Source organism: Ciconia boyciana, chromosome 10 (assembly GCF_034638445.1).
Source record: "Ciconia boyciana chromosome 10, ASM3463844v1, whole genome shotgun sequence".
In the NCBI taxonomy this organism is placed as follows: domain Eukaryota; kingdom Metazoa; phylum Chordata; class Aves; order Ciconiiformes; family Ciconiidae; genus Ciconia; species Ciconia boyciana.
In genome coordinates, this window is record NC_132943.1 from 25,841,434 (window position 1) to 25,859,321 (window position 17,888).

Genomic DNA, 17,888 nt, shown 5'->3' on the forward strand with positions numbered 1-17,888 from the left:
CCACAACTTCAAGGAGGGAAAAATAGTGTTTTAAATGGATTAAAACTGAATTACCACAGGAGACTATATTTCAGTCTGAAGCAGAGAGCCTGTCCAGGCCCTGTGTCCCTACTGATGCCCGGTGCAGGTAAAGCCTTTTTGTTTAGTGCCTGGGTGGAAGTAGTGTGCTGAATAGGAGGGAGGGGGTTAATACAGCTGTGCTGTGCCAGGCCTCTTGCCTCAAATGACAGAGCGGAGCATCTCTGTGCACTGTTCCAACTTGTAGGGAGGAAGAATGTGGATGTTGAGGCTGCCTCTGTTATTACAGGTTCTTCTGAAATCTTTATGCAGGTAGTCTCAGAGTCTTGCTTAAAAGGCTGTCTAAAATGTTCAGGATTGTGGAAATTCTCATAGCTATCCTGAGGTTATAGAGCCTGCAGCTCATTATGTTAAGATATGTATTAATTGCTTATGCAATTGATGTCCTTGTAAATGGTCTTAATACATTCCAGGAAAGTGCATTTAGAATTGTCTGTTCTTAGTCCTGAATGACAGAAGGATGTTTGGGCAATTTAAAATTGTGTTACACAGACCAACTGCTTATTTACTTCAACAAGTAATCAAATAAATGTGTAAATCATGCATGATTAATTGCCCTCGACAGATTTGTGTGGTGTGGGTTTTTTTTTCTTTTTTTTTTTTTTTTCTTTTTAGCGGGGTGTGTGTGTGTGTATGAATTGTGGTTTGGTTTTTCTCTAAACAAAACATTAGCAGAAATTTGAACTTGTTGCTAAGGCTTGAACAAAGGCTTAGTACTGAAATGAAAATCTGACAATCTCTTTTTTTTTAAAGAGAATAAAAACTGGGATTCTTCATGATGAGAAATGCAGTATCAACATAATCAATCTAGCAGCATTGCGTTGTAGCTGAAAACATGCTTAAATCCCAAGCCATACAGGTACTGTTTGTGAGTGAAACATCTTTCATATAGTTCTAAGATGAAATTACCCCTGAATGAATAGCATCTTCATTTATCTTCAAAACCTCTGTGCTACCAGTGAATCTACTCTTTCCACATTCTACAAGAAGAATTACATTATACCATTAGAGCAGTGTTGTGCTGCAGTGTAAAATAGATTGTTTTGGAGAATGAACGTGGCTCTGCTATAAATTACGTTCACAGGTACAAAGGAATTTGTTATTTTGTTTAAAATAGTCACAAATATAATTAAGCTCTTAATTTATGTTAAACTACAAATGCGGCCATTACCATAACTGGATTAGGAATTTAATCTGTCACTCAAAGAATGATACTGAACAGTTTTCATTTATAACCTTAGACACACTATTTCAGTTACGGGGTCTGCAGCTGTTTGATATGAAAACTGAATTATTCTGTAGATTTGTTCATGGTTTTTAATTTTAAAATGTGTTCCTGAAATAAAGTAGAGAATAACTCTTTAGTTGTCATCACATATTGTCCTTTGTATGCTCATGAAATAATGTAAAAATGAAAACAGAAAACGCCTTTCACTCTTTCTTCACAACAGTATTGTGCGAGTGCTTTTAGAAGTGCTGCTGAATAAGAGATGTCTTGGAATGGCTCGTTCTTTATTAAAAACTAATCAGGAATATATCTTCTTCAAATGAAGCCTGGAGTGTGCCATCTGAAAATAGTGTTCCTCATGTGGGGACGTAAGTTGTGAACTATTTGAGTCTTGGCATAAGTAATTTCATTCTTGCCTCTGATCTCAGAAACTGCAATCTGGATATGATTTACATCAAGTTGTAACTCATTTTTAATGAGTATATGTGTTTGCTCATGTGTATTATTCTGAGAGGGGACTGGCGGGGAAGAGGAGAGCGTTGTGATGGAGCTCTGACAGGGCAATTCGCTGCCTGATGTGTGTTATGTTTCCAACTGACGGTGTCCAAACAGCCCTTCCCTAGCTGGGGAGGGCAGAGAGGAAGGGAGAGCAAGAGTAAAAATGGCGCCTAAAACAATTAACTGTAGGAATAAATACAAAACTGCCCCCTCCCTTCTCCTATTCCTTCCCATTGTATTTCATGCACAGTCATTTTCCATCCTTGTCATCATAGGAGGACACAATGGCATCACTTTCTTGCATTGTTTCGAGGGCGGCAGCAGCACCGGAGATGGGAATGTCAGTTGTGTGGAAAGAGGAGGAAGGGGAGGGTGGGGTGAGTTGCCCTGTGGCTGGCTGTGGTTTCTGGGCTCTGGGCTTTTGAACTGTGCTAAAGCAGCCCAAAGGGGATTGCTCTGATTATTTTTTTTAGATAATTGAAATCCAATGTACTACCTAAATTTTGAATTTGAAATTGGGCAGGCTATAAGAGAACAAAACAAGCCTTAAGTTGATTGTGTCCTTTAAGCAACACTGTTGTAAATGTACTCTGTAATTCTGGCAGGAGGTGTCACCTGCCACAATTGAAATGAATGATAGGCATAAGATTGTTGATTAATTTTGTAGCAAGTGTCACCTCAAAGCCTTCCTATCAGCCCTTTTCACATAGCTGCTGATACTTCGTTCTCTCGCAGCAAAAATATGAACTGGCTTGTTCCGTGCTGACTTTGAAAACAGAGTGGCTCATGCTACTACTCTGTGGGAGAAGAAGGCAGTGCAATGCAAACCGTAGTCCTGTGTGGATCAACGTGCAGTAGGGCAGGAAAGGCACTGAGAGGCTTCTCCATGCTTTTTCTTCAATTTGTTGTCCTCGCTCCCACGCTCTTTCTTCCCTAGTCTGTAACAGTAAATATTGGGAGGGCAGGGAAGCACAGACATAATTCATCTGGTGGCACCTTTTTTCCTCCCTCTCCTCTGTTTCTCCTCATGGGCTTGCAGCAGCTCTCCACCTCCCTGTCTACATCAAAATCTTCTATTAAAAACAAGGTGCACAGAGGCAGTAGCAACTTTGTAGACTCGGTGCTTTCAGTCTGCAAGAAGAGAGGTGGCATTGCTAAAAATATATTGTTTACGTTTCTCCCTTCCCTTCCCAGGTGCCAGAAGAGTAGGTGATGCTACAGGTAGAGAGGCTGGAAGAGCATGAGAAGGGGAGACTGTTAGCCTGCAGGGAAGAGAGACAGAGCATGCATGGGAGAGAAGCTGACAGACCCTATTAAGCCAAATCTTTATTTTTTAATACCTTTATCTGTTTCTCACATTAACCTCATCCAAAGAAAGGACACACTTTGTTCCAGAAATAACTTAGAGAAAAGTTTTTGTAGCAGACATTATATTGAACATAAGTTACTAAACGGGACAGCTTTCCAGATGTCTGCTTCAGTCATTGACCAGTGCTGATACTGCACAAGAAATCGGGCCCCTGTTTTTAAAATTACAGAAATGCAAATAATCAGTGGAACATATGGATAAAGGAGGCACTCCTGCTGATGCCAGGGGAATAAACTCAGTTCTTCCCAATCTGAGATTTCATTACCCTTGTTTTATGCTGCATTAACTAGTATGAGCCATGAAATTACTCGTTCCTTTTAAAAGCCTGAGCGTTTTGGTTTGATGTCCTTCAGTTGTAGTGAATTCTGTATATTTATGCTTGAATGAAGTTTCCTTTATTTGTATAAAGTCTATTGGGCAGTTATCGCTTGATCTTCTGTAACATGGCCAAGGGGAAATAAGAATGTTAATCCCTCCTCTCTATGAATTGATCCAAATAGTTAACTCTTTGGATAGGTATTAAGCATAAAAAAAAAAGTTTATCCTTTCCAGCAGGAATTCAGTTCTCCTTTCCCTGCTTAGAGTTTGTTTGTAAGAGTTGTTTTCAAAGTATCAATAAACATTTTCAGTGACCATCTTTATAATTACTTTGGAGCAGAAAACTTCAGATGAAGTAACGTGTACCAGTTTTACTACAGACATAAGAGCTAATTTTTTTTCCCTATTCTGAAGAACTGCAACTGCTATAGTATTATTGCATGAGAACCCTAGGTGCTGGAGGAGATCCACGTTGTGGTCTACAATAGTCACCCTATTCATTCTGTGCTAGTACGTTTTTTTTTTTTTTCCCAGAGGAGAAGCAAGCGGAAAATTTAATGCTGTTCTTTGGAATTACCAAGCATCTTTGCAAGACATGACAGTCAGGCTGTGCTCAGTTAAGTGTCTTGTTTCTAATTTTTCTGTTACCGTCTTGCTTACCATTTTTAGGTGAATTTTCACAAGGGCTTGATTGACTGGCTTATGTGCCACTTGGAATTCAGTTGGCCCCTTTCAGTCCCTTTTTAAGTTGATCAGCCAAATTTATGATATTAACAATAATCTCTGATGTACTAGAATAAGCCTGGGCCCTTGATCTTTCAGATTGCTCAGCTTTTGATGCTGTGTCTTTGAAGCGGTGTTGATATCTTCATAAATCTCAGCAGAACTGCACTGGGGTGCTTTCAGCCTTCAATCTCTTGCCCTTCATTCCAAAAGCACTCAGAGGAGCTGAGCTCAGTCCCATTTGCTGTTGGTTTCACAAGAAAAGCAAGAGTTTACTTGCCTGCTGAAATTATGTATGTGCGGTACCCAAAGGGAAGCGAGATGCTCTGAGCTGGAATAGTCAGTGTTCCACTGCATCTTTTATCAGAGTTGGAAGCCATGGCAGTCTGATACCATCTGCACACCAAATGTGCTGGTTCTTGACATTCTCCATGAGTGGTCAAAAAGGGAACAAATCTCCCTTGATCACTGGGCTAAAGCATTAAATGGGATGAAGACTCACAAAAATTGCTGCTTTGTCCTATATTCTCTCTGTAGGATTTATTTGATCTGTGCCAATTTCAACTATTTTGGTTCATGCCACTTACTGTCTAACATCAGTTATTGTCTAAAATCTAATTTATCTAATTGAATGCATCAGAAAAAAAATTGAGGTTTTCTGGCAGTGGATACTTATAAGAATGCATTGGTCACGATCCTTGTCCATCTCTTTTTCTAAAAGAAACCATCATTTCCATAAATATGACATGCATTTACTGTGCTGGAAAAGTCAAACACACCTGTGTTGTTAGTACTAATAATTTCCAAAGCCTGTCAGTCACATCAATGAAAGAATGTAAATACTCTCACAGCAATGCAAATTGTAAGGCTTATTTCCTAGGCTTAGCCCTCATAGTTTGGGATAGTACTGTCTGCTCTTATCAGTTGACATGTATTTTTAGTCAACTTGAAGGCTATCCAGTGGACCATTAGTTTAAGCTGGATCAAGAAATGAATACTGGCCTACTTCTCTAGGTTCAGATTAGTTCAGAAGTGTAGATCCAGTAAGGATTAAACTTCTCTCATATTGTGGAGCTTTCCTTCACTTTCCTGCAGAACAATATTTAAGGAGCACTTGAAATTGAATAGGTCATGCTTTGGGTACAAATTCCAGCTCCACATACTGGTCTTTTAGTTCCCTGGGCTTCTATCTTTCTTTTTAAAGACATAATAGCAGTTTTTAAAAATTTTTTTTTTTTTTTTTTTAGGTTTATTGTATGGCATTAAATGATTTTGTCTTCAGCTTTTTTGCTGTTCTGTTTTCTCTTGTTTTTGTATCTCATTACTATTTCAGCACTCATATAAAGCTGATCCCAATTATAGACAAAGGCTGAAGTGGAATAGGTGTTGGCACGTGGATGCGGAAGGGGGTTGCTGGAACAGGCCGTGTAAGGCTGCTGGAGAGGCAGCTCCAGTGGTCAGTGTTTCTGAACCTCGCAGGAGGACTGCTGGGGTGAGCACAGAACCAGATGGATTTACCCAGTTTTAATCTTTAATCACTCTTCAGTTTCTCAAACTCAGTTCTCGTCTCCCATCTACAAGATGTTAATCAGAAATGGAGATGACTATTCCAAGAAAGTTTTCTCAGGTTTTTGGTTTGGTGTTTACTTTAGGGTCTCTCTTTTTTTTTTTTTTCTTTAAACCTCACTGAGGGTAGACTCACTTATTTCTAAGCTTTCTAGAATCTGCTCTTTATTATGCAAAGCAGTGAACATTTTTATTTAGTTAATAATTGTTCCCACATTAGAGCTCAATTCTAGTTCAACCTCCTCTCTCCTCTTTTCTTTACAAAGTGCAAAAAAGGCACATGGACCCAGTGTGTTTGCATTTCCAAGATGCCGAAATGGCAACGTATTCTCAATCTGCTTTGCACGAGGCCAGAGACTGAGGTAGAATTTCCCTGCCAAATGTAATAAAGGTTGATATTCCTTGTTCTGTGGATGTTTATTGAGGAGAAGGAGAGGGAGAAAGGTTTTGATGGAATTTGGTTCAGGTTTTTGATGGAAACTTGGCTGAACTCTTTACACTGAAAAGATTTTATTCATAGCTTAGCCTTTATGCTAAGGACTGTTTTTCACAGTCACAAACTGTGTTTTTGGTAGAAACCTTGTACTATATGGGAGCCAATGTACAATACAATGTACAGTAGGCAATAATTTGCTGAAGCAACTCATGTAACCTAAGTGTTCTGTGCCAGCATGTCTCATTTTTGACACGCTGATACGAGAAAGTAAAAATAGTTGTCTGATTCACCTCCTTTTGCTTAAATGTGTCTCTGCACTTACAAGCTTTTCATTCATGTGTTGCCCTAACTCCAGTGCAGTTCAGACTTTTTTTTCTTCTGAACTTGCAGTGAGAATAGTACATGGCAGTTACAAAATTAATCTCTAGCTTAATGCAGAATTGCAGAGTTAATTTAGTGTCTTACTGCGAAGGAAATGCATTTGGTAAGCCTAGACCAAATGAAACTTCATATATTTTTGAGATGAAATTCAACAGCTAAGGATTAAGTAATATGGTACAAATTCATTCCACTCCTCCCACCCAAAGATGAAATTCTTTGAAGCTGTTGTTTGATACCATCGGTTCCACTACAGTACTGTTGAGGAGATGTTAGGTACTGGTAGAGCTTTCAGAAGAACCAAGTCTGTGTACCAGTTGAGTTAAGAGTGCATGTTTTTGGTGGGTTACACCATGTCCAGCAATGGTGGAGGAGTATGTATTTAATCTAAATCAAAGTCTCTGCATTCTTGTCTCTTAGCTATTTCCAAAAAAGTTGCATGTGAAGCCCCAGTTTGGGCAGAAAACGTGATGCATATAGCAGTAGCTGGAACAGTCCGGACATTGCTAGATCCTACAGAGCCAGCAAGCAAAGGAAGAGATCTAGGACTGAGACGGACCAATGTCTTAAATTCCTGTTTAAGAATTGGTCCTTTGGGTATTACTGTTTGCATGGAGTTTGGGATGCTATGACAGGAAGAGCATTGATTTTTGGTGGACTCTGGTGGACGCACAGACTGAGAAAGTGGGGTGGTGTCAGATGTGGCCAGTGCCCTGTATTTTCTTTGGATCATAGTTGCTCTGTTAAGCGATGATAGAGGTTCTGGTTGGGATGAGGTTTTGGCACTCTAGAGACCAGCTTATTGCTAAGTAGTGCAGGACCTGCAGTATTTGGCTGATGTTGACCATGACTAGTTCTCTCTCTCTCTCTCTCTCTCTGCTCCCAAGCAGATCGTTAAATTAGAGTTAGGCTGAGGAAATAAAAAGATGTAGAAACCCACGTTTGTGGTGGGTTTTGCAGGGCCTCTACAGTTCTGAGGTGGGCTCTCATCAGCCGTAATCAGTACCTTGCTTAGCAGCTTGCGACTGTAGTTCCTTGCTTTAAATTGGGATTTGGGTTTGAGTTAGGTCATCTAAATCTGCAAGAGCCAAGTGTCGTAATGGACTGTGCAGTTCTTGGATTTGGTTGGAAAAGGACCAAAGCTTTTGGCTTTTTTCCCCTGGATATAGTTAGTATCAGTGCTTGGATTAGGGTTTGGGAATAAAGGACTTGAAGAGCGCAGGGGAAAGGAGAGGGGCTGTTTGGGTTATTTTTGTTTGCCCTGTGGATACTACAGAAACCACAAAGTTAGGAACAGGGCTGATACCAATGTTAGTTCCTGCCTTGTGGTCTCATTTAGTGCAGAGATGAACAGTCTCAAGGTTAAGGTTTGGGTTACTTTGATGTCTGTGATTAGGGTCTGAGCATCTAAAGCTGTGAGCATGCAGCTTACTGCCAGATCCAGCAAACTGAAGAGCTAGGAGGAGGCTCATGTAGAAAGTGCCAAGTTACAGCAGCAATTCTCTTCATGGTGGTAGCCTTCTTGCTGTAGGCTTTTTTAACCTCAAGCCAATGTGTGGTAAAATAATAAATAGGTTTAATTTTGGAATATGGAATTCTGACCTGCCTAATTGCAAAGACAAAATTAATGCTAGGTCTTCAGCTGAGTTGTGAGAGACTCTAGAGGTTTAAGAAGTTCCTTATTTGCCACATCCTGTCCGAATTGCAAGTATTTTTCTTGATATTTTTCTATTTCAACAGAAACACAGTAAGGATTTTGTGGTGATGGCAGGTGCTGACAAAAGTCGGTATCCTACTGAGAACGCTTTGGATCTAAGGTTACAGATAGAAACAGTAAATCGATCACTTATGCACTCCATGATTCACATAAATTACAGATAATAAATACTTCCTCCCAAAGCAGTCTTGTGCTCTGACAGTATGATAGAGCAAAACTTCTGGCAGCTATTGTAAATGTAATGTGGGAAGGTGCTATATGTGTTTGCTGTGTTACACAATGTGAACTTGGTTAGCCAGCTTTAGCCAGAAGAAGCAAGTACTATGGTTCTCAGGAGGGGCAAAATGCCACTTAATTTTGTACAGCCACAGCACTAATTGTGTCTGTCAGATACTGCTTCTTTGCTCATCTTGAAGAAAAACAGTAAAAGTAGATGAAATTTCATTAGAAGAATTGCAGTCAATGACTGGATAATGAACAGATGTCTAAGGAAGTTAGAAAATCTTGTTTTTCTTTAACCTACCCTTCTTTCTTCCTAAAAGCAGTATGTAAGGAGCTATACTTCATAAGCATGTGCTAAGAACTAGCTAAAACATAGTCAAATGTATTGAGAAGAACACGCTTATTTGTCACTGGTGTATTAATGCTTTTTAAATGCGACTCTTTGTTTCCAGGCCTTTTTGCAAATGTGCAATCTGCCAATCCGGGTGGTTTGCAGGGCAAATGCCGAGTACATGTCCCCATCTGGTAAGTGTGGCCTTCATTTAGATTACTACGTTATACCTCCATTTTGATACCATGGCAACTGCGCCTTGTCTTGCTGATAACAGTCGGTCAGTGCTACCGTGTGTGGGTTGCCTTCCCCCCTCCTCTCCAGTGCAGTTTCTTCTCTAAACAATTAAAACAGTCAAATGCAAAGTAACATTGGCACAATGTGTAACTGTGCCTGTGACTGCAGTACCTATATATAGCAGTCAGATAGTTCAAATGCCTGGCAGAAACGTTCTGTAAAACGCCTGAGAGTAGTTGTGTCCTGAAGCAGAAAGACTTACATTTCCAAAAGTGGCTTTATTCTGCATCCAGGGAATATTCCAGTGAATGCTGTTATATTTTCCCATTGCTGGGGTGAGACAACACCAGAGGAGTATCTTTTGTTACCCTGTCTGGAAGATGATTGCCAGGATGTTGATACAGGAGAAGACTGAAGGGTGCATTGTCACTGTCAGGGGTGACAGGTGATTTTAAATCTTCCTCTGATCCATGAGACTGGAAAAAAAATCTAAACCCACCAACAATAAATTAAGTATCAGAAGGGTACAGAGTCTACCTTCTGCTGGAGTTGACTGGTTGCCTAAAAACCTCCAGAGGCTGGCTCCAGAAGGTTGCCTGAAAATCAGAGAGAATTGCTGAATGCAGGGCACAAAAGTCTGGTAATCCTTGCACTCCTTCTCAGATTTTCATTGTGTGAGAAGATACTTATTTACTGATTACTTGGTTTTGGCTGATGCCTGCCACATGGAAGTGCCTGTCAGTATATGTCTGCCAACTCTATGGATTCTGCTGCTGCTACTGATATTTCAGTCAAAGCAGCTGGAATTGTGCTATTAAAAAAAAACAAAAACAAAAAAACCCCCAAACCAAACAACCCCACCCCACCCCCCCCAAAACCAGTTGCTGGGCAGCAGTGAAAGTACAGCAAAATATGGAGGTATATAAATTATTCGTTAGTAAGTAAAGGCAGCTTTGAAATGCTGAATCCATGCACAGAGGAGCATCTTGCACGCACAGGAGTAGGGCTGGTGACAGTTGCATACTCTCTCTTCTCTGCCACCCGCACCCCATGCCCCTGATGTTATAACGTGGATCTGAACCTTTCCTTCCTTCTGCTGAAAACAAGGAGCACAAGGGGGAAAATGATACTGCTTCAATTTTAAATGTAGGTAGAAATACATGTGCTCTTTTTGCCCTTACTCCTGGAGTTCTTGTTGTTTTTATTTACTTTCCCCATTTCCTTTCTTTATAATGTTTTGATTGTTTAATGATAATTCAGAGGAGGTTTTCATTTGTTCCCTTCTCCCTCCCCACCTCCCTCTGTCTGGCAGCAGCAGCAGCCAGATCTGCATCTCATCGTTTTGGGGGGATGGTTATTTATCTCATAGTTGCTGTAATGACGAAATCCATTCTGAGGGAGTCAAAAGCAGAATACCAAAGGATTGTCTTGGTGTGTGAAGTACAGTCTGACTGAAACCGCTGAATTCTGCAGCTCAGAGAGGTCTGCATTTCCTTCTGCGACATGCAGCGTATGGATGCAGATGAAGCCTTTGTTGGTGTGATGCACTTCATTTATTACCCTTAGGCTGATCGAGCCAGCGAGAAGTGAATCTCATGATAAAAACCATGACTGAATCTGTTGTTAGCATGAACTGTGTTTGAGCTAGGCTGAACAGTAGGTTTGTTGTGTTTCAGTGAAAAGAGCAAATGTGTTGCTAGTAAGATATTTGGAGTCAGGCAGGTACTGATCTTGCTCTTTGGGCTGTCTATCGAGAGCAGAGTTTGCCCACAGCGAGAGGCGGGAATGTAAGTGTGCTGTGCCCCACTGCACTGGGCAGGCTCATTTACTGCCTTTGGGCATGAGCATGTTCTCAGTAATACAAAACATCCAGGATTTATCTCCATTTTATGGACAATGTCAATCATGTAAGTAATCCTACAAGATTTAGTCTTAAATTTAAGGTTGATGTTTGTCAATTGCATTTGGAGGAAGATTTTCAGAATGACCAATGTGGTTTGGGTGGATTGGAGCAGGAGCCCTCAGCTTCACATGTTGAGAGCTGGGAAAAAGGGGCGTAAGGCAACTTCTGTCATTCTTTGTGGCTTGCTGTGTAACAGGGCTTCCTCTTGTATCTCTGTCTGCCTTAAAGCTTTGGCTCAGTTCTGCACCTAAGAAAAGTTACCAAGCAGAGAAGGTGGTGCATACAGACTTGGGAGCCCTTCACACCCCAACAGGTTCCACCAGTGACACAGTCATTTCCCAGTCTCCTTTTGAGGACTGGCTGTTTTTAGCCCTGCTCCAAACTGGACCCTCAGGGCTCAGCTTCATAGACTGAATGTTGAGCCTTACTAGTATTAAGCTTTAACTCCATTTTGCTACCATGATGATGAAGAACCTCCTTCCCCCTCCCAACCCTCGGATTGTGAAGCTGTGGGTCTCATACTGACAACCTGTTCCTGACCCCAGGATCATGGGGGCTCAAAAATGCCAGCTCACAACTGGAGGGTGAAGACTGGGGCAGCCAACAGGAGCCAGCTGGCCCAGTTGTTGGAAGTCTGAAGGACCGGAGGAGGGAGAGTCAAGACCCTGCTTGCTGAGTGTGCATTTGCACTTCCCCCTGCTTGCTTTTCTGGGCACAGTGCCACATCTCCCATCATCCCTTCAGCAGCCCTTTCCCCGCCAGTGGGTTGGAAGGGAGGGTGGGAACGTGTTGTGTTGTAAAACTAGCCAAGGGCTCTGTCTGCTTTCCTGGGATTTCCCAGCTGTACTTCAGAGAAACATTGAATTAAGTCTTTCCAGCAAAGCAAAATCCATTATTAAAACACAAGTTGATAGATCTCACTTAATAACTTCGAAATCCACAATTGCAAGTATTGCATGTAGAAGAGGTTCAGGAGGAGGAAGATCAGGAGGAAGATGTTTGTTAGTACAAAAGTTTGGTGGGTGAGCTGTGTTAGAGCTTTACTTGTGCTCATTTGAACAAAACCACTGATGTTCAGGTGTACCTGCAATATTTAATTGCTTTGAAAATTGGAAATGATGTTTTACATGTATAAAAACCTCTTACTAAGATATATTTCTCATTTTACAGGCAAAGTACCCTTTATTCATGTGGGAAATCAAGTCGTATCTGAACTTGGGCCCATAGTCCAGTTTGTAAAAGCCAAGGTAGTAATAGTACATTGTTTTCATCAACTACTGAATAGCATGTTAATCCTGCTTAGCATTGTGCTGATTTGGTGTGCTCTTCTGGAATGTTACTTAATTTGTTAAAACAGTATAGAAATCTAGTGCTGTTTTAAAAGAAAGATATCCTGGAATAGGAGTTTGTTGAGGTGGAAATGTTTTTCTTTGACATGGACTCAAATTCTGGAAGTAAATTCTATGTGGGATAGCTGCATACCAGTGCCGGTTTCTGAGACTGTTTTTCTCTGTGCCCTGTCTCTGGGTCTCAGAGCTCTTAAAAACAGAACTGACTGGTTTAAATCTTGAAGTGTCAGATACTGTTTAAATTTGCCTTTGCCTCCCCTCCCTCCCCCCCCCCGCCCCATATTTTTAAAAACATTGTCTTTTCACTGTGCAGTTGATAAAGCTGTATCACAGATGTAAACTCATGTTTACTTCTTGCCACAGAGAACAGTAACCAGGAGGCTATGTGCTCAAACGGTGTTCACTGATAACTGATACTAGGCTACATTTCTTGTGGATTAGCTATATTACATAATGATGGTTTATTTTTTAATTCTAAAGGACACTGTATGTAAAAATAGCATATGTAATTTGTTATTGAACTATGTAAGAGATCAGGATCTGAGCCAAAGCTCATTGACTTCAAAGGTCCTTGGGTCAGGCATTGCTGAATATTCCAATATCCTTTCTTACATGTGTGCCTTTTTTTTTTCTTTTCCCCATTAGGGCCATTCTCTCAGTGATGGGTTGGATGAAGTCCAAAAAGCTGAGATGAAAGCCTACATGGAATTAGTCAATAATATGCTCTTGACAGCAGAGGTACAGCAAACCATAGTAACTCCACACACTTACATAAGTGACTATAGGCAAGAAAGCTTTAGCATTTTTCCCTATATTGGAAATACTGCTTGTTCTTAGATTAGGTCATCAACTTTTGAGGTGAAGGGAGGCAGGAATAAATTCTCTGTACCCTAAGGATTGCTTGCTGAAATGTTCCCGTAGACACAAGCCACAGGTATGATTTCTCTGACCTACCTGAAGCATGTCACGTGGCTATGGAAGTAACCGATTTCCACAGACGGAAAATGCCAGTGGCTCCTGGGATCCTACCCCACCCCACAGCTGGCCAGGCACCCCACTGTCACCTTCCACAGTGTGCGTGCTCATGCGCCTAGTGGGAGGCTGGGATCCCCTGTGGTTCGCGTCCGTGGCCAGTGAACGTGGTACAATCCCAGCGCGGGAACAGCATTGGAAATGCTGGCAAGCTGCAGGTGGCTGAGGGCTGGTAACCTGTGCACTGAGTCGTGTGTGGCGTGGGCAATGGGAGCGAGCCTTTGGTCTCTGCTTGGTCCTGGTGCTGGTGAAGTAAGAACTCGCAATGGGGCTTTTTCCTTCCAGTTTTAATTTCTTTTCTACATTCAGAGGTCTACAGAAAGAATGAAATGGAAATTTAATCTAATACAGAAAAGAAAATTCTACTAGTGAGAAATGATTGTCTCTGTATTCTCCTTTATTAGAAAGTTTTAGTAAGTGTTCTTTCTGTTCCTAGCTCTATCTCCAGTGGTGTGATGATGTTACAGTAGAGGAGGTGAGTGGTTCTGCAGCATTTATCTTAATTAAAATTTAATGAGAAAACACTTTTGCTCACAATTGCAAGTCCCTACTCATAAATGAAACATTGAGGTTTATACCATTAATGATACAGTCTTTTCACTTTAATTTTGCTTGCATATACATTTTAGGGAAGTTGTGTCATTACTGGAGGTAGCTGACTGCAAAACAGATATGGGTTTTGTATATGTTTCTGAAGTAATAGTTTTAAATGGTTATGCTGCAAACTATAAATTCTGTGCAAATAATTACAGCATATCACACAACTCGCTTTCTCTTTTACAGCTCCCTTTCCGATAGAAATATGTGAATATTAGCTATTTTGTGCATAGAGGTATCTGTATTTTCTTACATTGTAACACAGTACCTTTCTGTTTTTAAACAAAGATTACTCACCCGAGGTATGGTTCCCCTTACCCGTGGCCTCTTAACCGCATTTTGTCGTATCAGAAGCAATGGGAGGTAAGGCGAAAGATGAAAGCCATTGGATGGGCTGGCAAGACACTTGAACAGGTCAGTATGAAAAGTGAAGCTTTATTTCTTTACCCTGTTTTTATTTTTTCTTTCTTTTTTTTTTTAAAGGCTGTGGAGAGTAATACTTTCTTGAAACAGATGTAATAAAAAATATATTCTGTACTTAAAACATTATCTGGAGTCAGGTATTTGCCTTCAGCAGCAATAAATCTTAAATTGTGTGCAACCCGGTGGGGTGGGAGGAAGAATGTCTTACCGTGAGTGTACATCTCTGGTGATGTTAGTTTAGGCCATAGTCCTGAAAGTAGGTTGTAAGTTACGGTCCCCACTTCCTGTATGGCATTAATAGGGACGCTTTGCAGGATTGTGGCTTCCCTTGTCAGAGGTCTTAAAAACAACAAAAAAAACAAACCAAAAAAGGAAGTTTTGAGGTATAAGTTAGTATCTTTAATTAAGCTAAGTTATAAATGTTATGGGAAGCACTTAATCAGAATTGCTTTACATCAAATGTTAGACTGAGTAACGCTCCTCCCTAAACCTCCCAAAACCTCCCTACTGTGTAGGTTTGACTGACTTTAACAACTTTTGATGTTCCAACATTATATGTTCCTTGTTCCCACTGTCAGTGCAAATACAGTAAGGAGGTTATTTTTGCAATGTTGGTATTTCCTGACAATATGGATCTTTTATCTCTTGTGTGGTTTGATAGGTGCTTGAAGACGTAGATCAGTGTTGTCAGGCTCTCTCCCAGAGATTAGGAACACAACCATATTTCTTCAATAAGCAGTAAGTTACTCTTTACTGAAATATTACATCCAGGAATACAAGATATAGATATACATCCACATATATATATGTATGGAAAACTCCTGTTTTATTTTAATGCTACATGATTAGTTGAGGAAATACAAATGTGTGATTGGAATATAAACATTAAATTTCAGAAATAAGTAATTAAAGGTTTTAAAAGCAAAGTTTCTGTAAGTTTCTGTTGGTTTTTTTTGCTATTTATGATTTAGTTTTACTCCTGCTTATCTTCTCTACAGAGTCTACCACAACTTATGTAGGCTACAAATGCAAACCTTTATACAGTTAGTTTCTTATTAAAAATGATACATTTAAAGCTTTACTTGTATTTCTTGGGTAACATTCTCTACTAGGTACAGGGGAGTGAATGTACGTCATGCCATCCTGACCAGGACAGCTTCTCTTGCCCTTCTTAACACCAGCGGCAGCTCTGAATGAACTGAATTAGCGTAAGGGTGCCTGTGAGTTGTAAGAACCGGGGGAGAAGCTAGCCTTGTATCAACAAAGGATCAGTTGCAAAGTGAAAACTAAGATTCACATTCCCAGGAGAGAAAAAAGGAACAACCTGGCCTTCATGGGATGTCCTCTGCTTTCACTCCTTTCTTCCAATTGCAAAATGCCTCTTTTTTTTTTTTTTCTCCAATAATTCAGTTTTTTTGAAATGTTATGGATTTAAATAACATCACATTAGTTCCCTCTTGTCTTCTGTGCATAGACCAGACTAGAAATGCTCAGGTCTGGACTTCAGTTAACTACATTTGGACAGGGAGATGTCTTCAAAAGGTAGCATATGGTCTTGGTTACTTTTCTGCATGTATCTTTGCCCGTTAATCTTTTCCAAGTTGAGACTAGGTTGGTAGTGTAAATTGAGTGGATACAGAAATATGCATTATAGAAGATGAGTTTGATTGGCATCTTCTCAAATAATTCTTAAAGATAGTATCTCCTAAATTTTCTTTCTGTATTTGTAAAGAATTGTAGCTTGGGGATTTTGTTTTTGTTGTTTGTTAATCAGGCTTTCTTGGTACAGTTTCAACCTTTAAGCTTTTTAGCTGTCTGAACTATTACTGAGAGAGAATGTGTTCTCAGTGCAGTATTTTTAAGTCTGTGACTTCTGGGAGTCTGTAAGAGGTGAATAAGAGAAGCAGCCTGTTGCTGACAGATTCAAGTTTGTTATACAAGGGCCCACATCTCCACTGGGGAGTTCTTAGTGATCTACAAGTAGAAAGGCAAATTATCAGTTAGAAAACCCTCATGCTGCTTGCCTTTAACACTAGTAATGAACGACTCTTAAGTTGTTAATATATTTGGAAAAAATCTTATTTGCACATGGGCTACTTATATACAAAGGTCCAAGATGACAATTCAGAAGGCTTGTACCTAAAATAAGGTAGGACTCAAAACATTCAATAGACCTCTGTTTCCCAAAATACCTGTTTTCTTCTGTGTAGTGCCCTTTCAAAAATGAGATGTTTCCAGCTGCTGTCACCCTGGAGCTCCTTTTCTTATTGGTTGAATAGTTTCTGGCTATTGAAAAAGACAAAAAGGGAATAGGGGTTTTATGCTTTTTTCCCCCTCTTCTTTTTTTTTTTTCTCTGTGAGATAATAGCTGGGGTTTCTTTTATATACATCTGCAGAGGAAAAAGAAAAACCCCCAAAAGACCTGATAAGCATTTGCCCTTGTTACGGAACTAAAAGGTGGAGCATAGTTTGATATTGGATCAGTAATTCTGCCCCTTTTAAGAAGTGTTATTTCCAAGCTACCAAAAGCCAAGAAAGATGCCATACTGAGAACTAGCAGTATGCTTATATGCTGTATACACAGTTTTCATGCATTTGGCAAGTTCAATGTTGTCTGATTTCTTCCCAGTTCTTAGATTGCATGGCTATCCAAAAGTTATTCAGAACAGCAGGTTTTTTCTGATCAGGACTTGCCTTCCAAAATACCTGTTCTTTTTTTCTGTTTGTTTTTACAGACCAACTGAATTAGATGCTCTGGTATTTGGACATCTGTTCACAATCCTTACTACTCAACTGACCACTGATGAACTCTCTGAAAAAGTGAAAAACTACAGTAATCTCACAGCCTTTTGTCGGCGAATAGAGCAGCAGTACTTTGAGGGTCATGATAAAGACAGCTCTGCAACTGTTGCAGCCCGATCTGCTAAGAGGTCCTTACTGAGATAAGCGTGTTGGTTGGTGGTTGGAGCGGATTGCGTTTCAGTTTTGGGTTTTGTTGTTCAATGAATTGATTTTGAGAATGGAAATGTGTGTTAGCTTTTTGAAGCTGCCAAATCATTCTGGAGCAAGAAAAAACTCTAAATGCAGTTTTTGTGTTGTAGAATATGCTGTGCACATTTAAACTGAAATGACTGTATGGGCACTTCCATTTTAATAGCCTGTATGCCATTTACTCTAAAGTGACCTTGAAAAAATATTGTATCTGTATAAAAAAATAAAATCCTTTAAAAAGTTTCTCTCTGATCTTTCTAAATGCCTTTCCTACTAAGTTTTATGTCTCTGTAGTTAATGAGTGGGATCCTGTTGGCAGGACACCTGGAAGACAGTTGTAGGGTAAACTAGTTAGAAGTATTAAGCTGGGAATGAAAGGACTCATTAGAGATTGTAAGTTTGCCTGCCTCAGCCAGAAGTCATTCAGGAATGGGGTGACAAAAATGTCTCGGAGCTTTGCAGCACACAAGTGGTGTGATTTTATTCAGTCAG

The 17,888-nt window shown here is 40.2% G+C and overlaps 1 protein-coding gene across 5 annotated transcripts in view; it reads left to right on the top strand.

The window, feature by feature from the left end:
• The window catches only part of MTX2 (metaxin 2), a 35,941-nt gene extending 18,297 nt beyond the window's left edge, over positions 1-17,644 (top strand). The window contains exons 2-11 of one of the 5 annotated variants that reach the window (XM_072874609.1): positions 832-937; positions 4,026-4,107; positions 5,548-5,706; positions 8,986-9,058; positions 12,175-12,251; positions 12,999-13,091; positions 13,822-13,860; positions 14,271-14,396; positions 15,067-15,143; positions 17,141-17,643. In XM_072874609.1, the coding sequence (XP_072730710.1) occupies positions 4,087-4,107; positions 5,548-5,706; positions 8,986-9,058; positions 12,175-12,251; positions 12,999-13,091; positions 13,822-13,860; positions 14,271-14,396; positions 15,067-15,143; positions 17,141-17,351 (876 nt within the window). In that variant the 5' untranslated portion in view covers positions 832-937; positions 4,026-4,086 and the 3' untranslated portion in view covers positions 17,352-17,643. The other 4 variants (XM_072874607.1, XM_072874610.1, XM_072874611.1 and 1 more) reach the window with 4 other exon arrangements.
• Positions 17,645-17,888: the final 244 nt, after the last annotated feature.